The sequence below is a fragment of the Parambassis ranga genome, chromosome 18, assembly GCF_900634625.1.
Source record: "Parambassis ranga chromosome 18, fParRan2.1, whole genome shotgun sequence".
Taxonomy (NCBI): Eukaryota; Metazoa; Chordata; class Actinopteri; family Ambassidae; genus Parambassis; species Parambassis ranga.
In genome coordinates this window covers 12,507,596-12,517,595 of record NC_041038.1, presented here as the reverse complement: position 1 = coordinate 12,517,595, position 10,000 = coordinate 12,507,596, and the positions used below count along the sequence as shown (strand labels likewise).

Below are 10,000 nucleotides of genomic sequence, written 5' to 3'. Positions count from 1 at the left end.
AAGATAAAATAAATATCACAACACAATCTGTCACACGCAGCCAAGAGGTCAGTAATAAAGTGAACATGTGTGTGTGGATCCTGACAGCCTGTTCCACCCCGACGGCAGACGGTTGGAGAGTCGGAGGGTCCACAGGAGGACGGGGGGAGGTCATTGGTGGAGGCGCTTAGGGAGACGCCGATCATCCTGAAATACCAGAGTGGAGAGGAAAATGTGTGTGTGTGTGGTCTCGGGTGAGCCGGGAGATGCCAGAAATAAAGAAGTGTGGGGGCTCGTGAAGGAGAGAAGGGCAGAAAGGAACAGCATGGCTGGAGAACACGCAGCAGGACAGACCACAGGAGATGAAGAGGACGAGCCACAGCCGGATAATGAGGAAGAGGGATGAGGAGCGGATGGAAGGAACCTCATTATCTGTTTTCTCAGTAAAATGTTCCACAGTCTTCAGTCTAACCATCACACCGAGGGTTTGGTTTTTACCACAAACACATAAAGACAAAACATCTCTGATCGGGCCAGGCGGCCCCGCTCAGAGATCTGGATGCAGTTTTGGACCACGTCCAGCCTGCTTCAAGAGTCTGCAGAGTTCAGTCTGAAGTTATCGATCTGCTTTGTGGGGACGACCCGTCCACAGTGTACTCCTCCTCCGACAGCATGCATCTGAAGGCACCACAAAGTTTCTGCTGCACAGAGGAATGAACAGCAGCAGCTCTCTGAGCCGACACGTCATCACAGGCTGCAGGTCGCCCTGCAGGCCGGCAGACAGTCACATGAACGCTCCATGCAGCTCCATTAAGTCTGTGGAGGACCCTCCTGCAGTTCCTCCAGTTACCTCTAGAGACTGGCTCCCACAGTGAGTCAGTCCTCTCAGACCTCCACATTAAAATGCTCCAGCCTTACAGCAGAAACCTGTTCACAGCCTGTCTGTGTCGGTGAGTTCCCCTTTGATGGCGGCATATGGCTCACTTGTTTTACATTAACATTTCAAATTTCACAGTGAGTACCAGGCGGGTGTGTGGGTGCAGACGCTGCATCCTCACACCAGGGCAGCGTGTCTGCAGCGTGGAGAGTTTTAAGCATCAGAAGCTGAAAGCAGAGCTAATGCTAACCAGCTATTTTTAGACAAACAGAAACTCAGCTTCTATCAGGCGGGTGCTTTGACACAACCACCGCAGTGATTAATGGTGTGGCATAGAACCACTGTGGAGAGAAAGTGAGACACACACACACACACACACACACACACACACACACACACACTGCACTTTACACACAGATACAGGAAAAATTAAATCAACCACAAACAACAGCTCGGTTTAATAAGCTCCATCAGACAGAACATTCAGTCCACAGCAGCAGAATCACCACAAAGGTCAATCACACACACACACACAGACACACACACACAGACACACACACACTGGATGACACTTTTTTGTTTGCTGATATTCACCAGGACAACGGACGCAGACGTCAGGGCAACCGGCCTCAGTGTCAGGAATGAACGCTCCAATCACTACCCTCCAAACACAGTGAGTGTGTGTGTGTGTGTGTGTGTGTGTGTCTGTGTGTGTGTGTGTGTGTCCGTGCAGTGGTGGAGTGTTTGTATATCAGTGAGTGAAGATGAGCTGCAGCGTTAATGGTCTGTGGAAACATGTGGAGTAAAGAGTGATGGGATGGCAGCGAATAGCCGAGCCGACAGCTTTTCAAACAGCCCGATGATTTAATCTCACACAGGCAGCAGGATGGGACCAGCCACTGACGGGGAAGAGACTCCAAACACCTTCACACCGGGACAAGGGCAGCCCTGACAGCCCTGCACATTAACAAGCTGTTAGAGGTCTTCTTCCTGTTCCTCTGCTGCGTGCTGAATCATCAGCTCAGACCACAGCCACAGGCCTTAAAAGTCAACATGTAGAGCGACGTTTACCACAACACCAACACAAACTTCATCACAACCTCCAAGCCTCCAGCAGAGATCAGCTGCTCCCTAAAAAGGAAGACCTCCGATGGATCCTCATTAAAAATAGAAGAAGCCGTGTAGCTGCTCTAATAAATGTTTAACAGTCAGATAAAAGGTTTGGTTACATAAACAGAGAGGCTTCCTCACAGAAACATGTTTGGTTTCAGTTTTCACATCTGATCCCAGCCTCAGCTGCACACTGCAAGCCCGAGCAGAAAAGACACACAGCACACACGGCAGAGCGTCCGCCCGCCGTCCACGGCAGAGCGTCCGCCCGCCGTCCACGGCAGAGCATCTCCCTGCTGTCCATGCTCTGATAACGTACTTCCAGGAGTTTTGTCTCTTCTGGAAGCATGACCAAGCAAAAAGTGACTGCTTTATCAATAATACATCCTCCATCCTCCGTGGTGGAGACACAGGCAGGGCCGGGGATCAGGTTTCTGCTGCCCTGAGAAGGAAATGGATTTCTGCAGACTGAAGGACAGTCCAGTCTGTCCAAACCTGTTCACTGCTCCTCTACACACTTTTACTGAATCCTGTTGGAGTGAAGTCTTTGTTTTTAACAGTGATTATTTTTCACTTAATCACAGCTTCTGGCACAAACTATCATTTCAAAGCATACATTTATTCATCTTTGCTCAGAGACCAGTCCTCTGACACGCTTCAGGGTGGGTCAGCTTCAGCTCCACTCATTTCTTCTTTTATACTGTCTGAGCAGTAATGGATGGATTTTTACCCACACCACCCTGCAGACTGCTCACACACTGGCACCCCTCTCAACATGTCGGCTAATTTAAACCTCACAGCAGACCGACAGCCACACAGACCTGCATCCTACAGGCTGTGTTTCAGTAACAATCTGCTGCACACACACAGACACACACACACACAGTGTGGGGAGGTGTGCAGGAACTCACTGCTGTACTGGCTGCAGCCTGTTTGGATTCTTCGGTGAGAAACGCCAACATCAGCTCCACCTTCTGCTTCTCCTCCTCACTGATGTAGTCGGTGTCTGTGGGAGGAAAACACACAAACCTGTCAGAGTGTTCGGCTGAAGACACACACACACACACACACGGCATCGCAGCAGCAGGAGGAACTACATCGCTCTGATGAAGACATGTGACATGCTTCTGTGTTTACGTGGACGCCTCCACTCTGCCTGAATCTGTGCATAGACTGAACTCTGGCTCCTCTTTTAGAGACCATGAATAAAACTTCATTAAAGAGGAATGTGTGATCCAGATGTGGACGCTCTGCTGTGACCATTACAATCGTTACACTGCAAGCTGATCCATGGGCGATGACAGGAAACGCTGCCCTCCAATCAGAGATCCTCTTACAGCTGAACCAAATATAAACCACAAAAGTCACAAAGTAGGTCAGCGTGATCTGATGTCAGCCTCCAGCCACAAACAACAACATTCTCTATGTTACACACGAAACAACCAGTCAGAGGACAGTGTGACACCACAGGCCCTGATGCACTGTGTGACCAGAAGTAAACGGACACCCTGTGCGGTCTACCAGATCTGCAGCTGATGATTGTTCTTCATCAGGTTTCAGGATCAGAAATACTTCAATAATCCCAGGGGGAGACTGCTGATGGACAACACAGTGAAAGGTGTGTACAGAGCTCAATAAACTTCCATTTATTGATCATTGTTGACGCTTGAGAGCAGATAAAGAGGATTTAGATGATGATGCTTCTTCACAGTTTGTGTGGAAGAACGTGTCCATCCTGACCTCTGAGGCTGAGTGTCCACATACCTTTGACCGTGTAGTGTTCCCTCACACGGCTTTAGTGGAAAACAGTTTTTAGGAGTTTTCCTGCAGATGAATTAAGATTTTTTTACCCCGGACAAAGGCCTGATGTGGGGACGCCATCATGTGACAGATCTGTCTGGACCAATCAGCTGCGGAGCCACTATTCTCTCATGTTGTGGTCTCTTCTTCTGTGGTGGTTTAAGGGATGCTCTGGCCTTCACCACGCAGAGCAGCTGTCCTCACTGGACCTCCCGCTGAGTGCTGGAGACCTCAAAAAGACAGGAAGTGGAGTGACCACTGCAAAGAGCTTTACACCCTCAATGGAAGGAGCGGGAATGGGCGGCATGCCGGAGACCGAGGTCATGTGTGCTCTCTGAGGATGGTGCTGCTGTTTCATGTGGTTTGTCCCGTGTTGGTTGACGTGGACTTTTTGCTCATCAGCATGTTATTCATGCAGCTGCAGACATACAGCTCCACCCTGCAAAGGGACCTGGAAGCTCCTCGGAGCTCCGAGAGGACATGAGCGTGAAGGACATGAAGGAGGACAGGGACTAGAGCTGAAGAATCAGGACAGCTAAAGAGCCGAATCAAATGTTATTAAACGAGCCAGGATTAAGATGTCAGGAGGAGACTGAAGGACACACACAATGAAAGGTGCATTTGTGTTTTTGTCGTCATTGTTGTCTGTCTTTAGGTGTTTTATTGTTGTTCGTCTCAGCTGTCCGTGTCCACACTTTAAGCTGAAATGAAGCACCACACACTGCAGTTCTTCCTGTGTCCACTGGAGGCTGGCTCCAAAAGTCAAATCCTCACAAAGCTCCATGTTTAGAGGTTACAGCAGAAACAACCCCGTGTACAGGAAACGGTCGCATGATTTTACCTACATAAACACCTTTGAAACTTTATTACATCAGGACTTTGAATGTATTCAGGCCGTCGTGAGGCGGCGGGCCTCAGATTTGCCTGTGTTTGGATTAAGTGGGAGTTCAGTGGACATTTTGGTGCATCAGTCTGGAATATTTTCCTTCCTCTCGTTTCTGACCTGAAAATGACCAAAAACCCAGGAGTCCTCGTCACCGTGGAGACAGCAGGTCTTCACTGACACTGCATGAACAAAGTGGCAGCTCTGTGTCTGCACATGTGCCTGCGGTTGCTCTGGTTGCTCTGCTGAGGAGGGCAGAGGGTAGAACCGGACCTTTTCGTGTCTTCATTCTGATTCTTTTCATTCAGCCGAAGAAACTCCTCCCTGCTGCTTTCGCCTCCCTCTACTCCATTTATTCACCTCCTGCCTTCTCCCTCTTTTCTTCTTCTGAGCACTCACCCTCTCACTTGATGGCTTTCGATTTGTCTTTCCATTTACTCCCCCTCCCTCCCTCTGCAATCAGACAGATCCTCTTTCAGTGGAGGAGTGGTAGCTCCGCGGTCTGCGCTGTGATATTGGCTTCTTGGATGGCTGCCATGTTGTTCTGCAGTGAGAGATTACAATCAGGATTTCTGCAGGAATATGGAGGGGAAGACAGCGGGGGAGGGAGGGGGAGGAAGGAGGAGACGTGTGTGGATGGATGAAGTGGACTGCGGACACAGAGGATCTGCAGCAGGGGCAAACACTTTTTAAAAAGCTCCACGTCAACATGTTCTGTTTTTGACCGACGTGTAAATAAAGTTTTTTGTATTCTTTTCATGAAATGAGCTCATTTCAACAATGAGCCACAAGGCGTGTTTGTCAGGAAAGAACATCATTACTTCCAGAACAAAGACAGAGTCCTGCTCCCAGGCTGTCTGCACTGAGCCACAGAGGCTGAAGCAAACGCTCGAGTGAGGCGAGCGAAGAGTTCAGACGACAGACACGTGTCAAGCTGGACTTTATCCTGTAGAGATATGATAATGTCACACAGCTGGTGTTCCTTCAACCAAAGTCTGACAGTCAAGAAGTGTCTGCTCGGAACTAAAGGACAAAGACAGTAGAAGACAAATGGAGGGCAGAGCAGAGACAGGAAGCAGGGGACACACACACACACACCAAAAACCCTGAAGATGGGCATCAGCTGCAGAACTGAGGCCCGTAAACACACAGACACAGCACACTGCCGCCAGCAGACCACTCATCAGACTCCAGGCTTTAAACTGGGGACAAAGAGTGAGAGTGTGTGTGTGTGTGTGTGTGTGTGTGTGTGTTGATGTTGTTGAGCTCCTTCAGGGCAATGAATGAACTGACATGTCTTCTGAGACATGCAGCCTCTCCTGTGTCTGTGTAGTGTTGGAATGACACAGTCAGAAAGCCACTCTAAAGCCTCCACACTGCAGACCCACTGTCCCTCTGATGGGTCAGTGTCAACTGATCTGCATTTAACCCAACTATGTTTCATTAAAAGGTCAATATCTGTTGATGTCAGGACGTCATGATTCTATTGTAACAACCTGGGGCCGTGTTCTTACTCACAGCACTGAGAGCTTAGTGCTGAAATTCTAAGAAGAAGAGAGGAGGACTTTAAACAGAGAGGACAGAGAGGACAGAGAGGACAGCCGTCCTCCAGACATGGCAGTGAGCTGTTAGAACTCTGCTGTTTGTGGCTGACCTCCCCTTAGACTGAAGACACACCATCACATGTTCTCATGTTCTTCTGTCAACCAATCGCATCTCCTAAAACAATACGTCACTTAGCAACAGGGTCAACCCCGCCTCCTCACTAAGAGTCGCTCTCTGAGGGGATTCTTACAGAGTCTTTGTGAATACGGCCCCTGATCTTATGTCTTATCTGTGCTGTCCTGTACATGAAGCTGCAGCACCTGGACGTCAGCTTCAATGCAGAACAGCATCATCTTTGACACTGGAAGGTTTCCATGACAGCAGCTCTGCAGATGAAGACGGGGCTTCATCAGTCAGGCAGAATGACAAGCTGAGGTCGATATCTTAAACAATCAAGCCGCAGCTTCACCGCTCTGTTCAGATCTTTTCAATTGGTGGAGCACAGAAAAACAGCCCTGAAGTGTGTGTGTGTGTGTGTGTGTGTTCTTTAACACTCTGAGAGGGGATGATTCTGTTACACACACACACAGCCTGGATATCAGGTCTGCTAAGTGTGTGAACTGTGTGACACTATGTGTCCTCTTAATCAGATGAAAGCAGAACACCAGGCGCTGGCTCACACCCAGCTCTGATAATTAACCTGAGCGATCAGACAGCAGGGAACCTCCTTCACTGCCACAGCAAGGGCAGAGGACCCACCCCCACCAGAGACACGCTGTCACAGACACACTCGAGCTTTTCAGAGGCCATAGTGAAGACGGCGACAGCAGGAGAACCAGAGGGACCAGCGTAGGACCGCAGTTCCTCCAGTTTCCACTAGAGGTGGCTTTGACAGTGACTCAATCTCCACAGACACATTATATAACCTGTGTGTGTCCTATTGGGGGCAGATATGGGGACAGTGTTCTAAACTTGTACCGGTGGTCCAACCCTCAGATGGTCTTCCTGTCCAGACCGCAATCTCTGTTTAGGAGACTTCTCTGTGTGAGTAAACAACTGGACTCTCCATCCTTCTCCACCCCTGCTCTGAGGATCCTCAGCCTCTCCTCCATGTTTACAGCCTGGCAGACTTCCTTTGATTAAATTCCAACATTCAGTTCAATGAACTCTGATCCGTGCTGAACACTGGACCATCACTGCCACACATCCAGTGTGACCTCCACAAACGGACACCAATCCTCGAGACGCTCTCATACAAGGTGGTCATGGAAACTGCTTGTGTTGTCATAGCAACGGAGGAGGATGCCACGGCAACCGGGCCATATCCCGCGGCGACAGCCGGCTCAGCAGCCACCAGCCTTCAGCGGTGGCTGCATGTCACACAGCAGCAAACAGTCCACCAGTCACTCAGACACACAACACACTCACAGACCGACACTGCAGCATGTCATTATCTCCCATCATGCAACAGTGCCATTTCCTCTGTCCGCCTCTGACTGATTCGTCTGTTTGAGCCTCTGTGTCTCCACAGTGTGTGAAGAGTCAGCGGGAGTCCAGAGGGGAGACAGAGTTCTTTCTATTGTCCGCGCTCGGTCCTTTTAAATTCCAAATGATGCTGCTAATAAAACCTCATGGAGCAACATGAAGCTCCCTGTCCGACCAGACTGCAGCCTGCGTACACACACATGTTTACATTCAAATAAAATGTTTGCACTACAAGACTCCGGCCCGGCAGCCATCCCTCTCTGTTCTGAACAAAGAATCTGGGCTCTCCAGGGGTCGACAGACACAGAGCGAACTTCCTCTGGACACATGTGGACAGACACGCAACCAACTGTCTGCTTGTAGCCATGAACGTGTGTGACCAATGAGAACACACTGACTGATCATGTGACAGGAACCTGACTTTCAGATTCAGGTGAATAAAGATACACTTACACAAAACCTCTTCCCTGCTACCAATCAATGCAATGCATACAGTGTGTGTGTGTGTGTGGAAAGAGCATGTGTGTGTGTTCATTGCTCTGCTGCTCTTCATTGATCTAATGTGTGTTTACTGTCAGATGAATGTGCGCATGTGTTACAACAGCAGCGGGTCCTGCAGGCACGGCGAGCAGCCAGCAGCAGAAACATCAGTCGGCTTCTGGATCACAGCGCCTACCCTGGTTAGAAAGCTGAGATGATTGGCTGTACAGCTAAACCAATGGCTGCTAGACGACCAATAGCTGCTAGCTTTACTCGTGATGGTAAACTGGGAGCTGGTTGTGTTTCAGAGGGTCCTGAAGTCAGATCTGAACAGAAAACGCTGCACACTGTTTTGTTGTGGAGGAAACAAAGAAAACCAGCACACCCAACACCCACTAACACACAGCAATGCCCGCTACATGCTGATAGCCACACGCTAGCTTTTAGTGATTAAACTTACATGAGAATGGAAGTCATTTAAAAACTGATTAACGCAGAGCGGTGAATGCAGATCGTGGTTTTATGACCATTAATCGTGCGGGCCTGCTTCAGATTCATTATTGAAACTTTTTTTACAGTGATGTTCAGTGTGTGCTGTGAACTCTCTGATTACAGATTAATGACCAGCTGTCAGCATCTGAAAATGAATCCAAGGGTTTACATAATGATTCAGAGCGAGCTGATGCGATTCACAAACCGGGCCGTTACTGCAGCACCGTGCTGCTCACAGCGAACGTCTGTTCGTCTGCAGGAGAGTCAGCACAAACGGACCTGAGGACGGAAACCTGCTGAGCCGGCTCCACCTCTCTGTCGTTTCCCTGCATGCAGACTGAGCGCTGTGTGTCTGTGTGTGTCTGTGTGTGTGTGTGTGTGCGCAGCCACAAACTGAATTAAAGTCTAAACAACATTTAGAACATAATGGGCCTGTTTCCAGAGAACACACTCTCAGCCAGACTTCCCACTGATTTGCTCTGAGCAGAAACTTGGTGTGTGTTTTGAAGTTCTCTTCAGTCATGTGACTGCAGCATGAGACAGCCTGCGTGTCATAATAAATAAATGGATCATGGTTATGATGGGTCACACTGTGTGTGTGTGTGTGTGTGTGTGTGACACACTGTCAGGTAGGTGACAGTCCGAGCACAGGTGATCCGAACCCCATGGTTCAGTTGGTATGGTTAGTTTCTCCTCACAGCTTCACACTGGACCTGGAGCGATGCTGAGGAGGATCACTGCGCTCCGCCTCAATCAGCCGGCTCCACCCACACCCACCCACCTCCTTTGTTGCACTCACATGCATGCAGCGAGAAGTGTTTGCGCTCTGAGGAGCTCCCAGCAGCTGACAGGATTGGAGGAGGAGTAATGGACGACCCCAAGGACCCGACTGCAGGACGCGCGGCAGAGGTGACGGAGGCCGAGGAGCTGAAGGAGTCTCCTCCCTCTCCCAGGAGGTGCTGGATGGAGTGCAGCTGGAAGCAGGGGTCAGAGAGGAGGACGGAGGCAGCTCGAGACGTCCTGAGAAGAGGAAGCAAAGGAGGAGGAGTCAGTTACATCATCATGGACAGATTTACACAGTAATTAGACCTGACACACACACACGCACACAAACACACACACACGCCTCACTTCCTGAAGGAAGCTACATTAACACTTCTGTGATGTCATGAATGGAAGCTCACCGTGAAGGTGGAGCTGCCTGTGGTGAAGCAGTGTTAGTGCGCAGCCTTCATCACCACTCCTCTCTCTAATGAAACTCTTCCTCTCTGAGCTGCTCTTCCCTGCGGCGCCACTCGATCCAACCTCTCTGCATCAATCTTTTATAGTGAGGCTTTCCACAGCAGCCC

The 10,000-nt window shown here is 49.7% G+C and overlaps 1 protein-coding gene across 9 annotated transcripts in view; it reads right to left on the bottom strand.

Moving 5' to 3' along the window:
• The window catches only part of rnf123 (ring finger protein 123), a 45,754-nt gene that overhangs the window by 5,164 nt on the left and 30,590 nt on the right, over positions 1-10,000 (bottom strand). For all 9 annotated transcript variants that reach the window (XM_028428899.1, XM_028428903.1, XM_028428906.1 and 6 more), the window contains 2 exons: positions 9,451-9,671; positions 2,878-2,972 (listed from right to left, as the gene is read on the bottom strand). In XM_028428899.1, the coding sequence (XP_028284700.1) occupies positions 2,878-2,972; positions 9,451-9,671 (316 nt within the window). The remainder of the gene's footprint in view (positions 1-2,877; positions 2,973-9,450; positions 9,672-10,000) is intronic.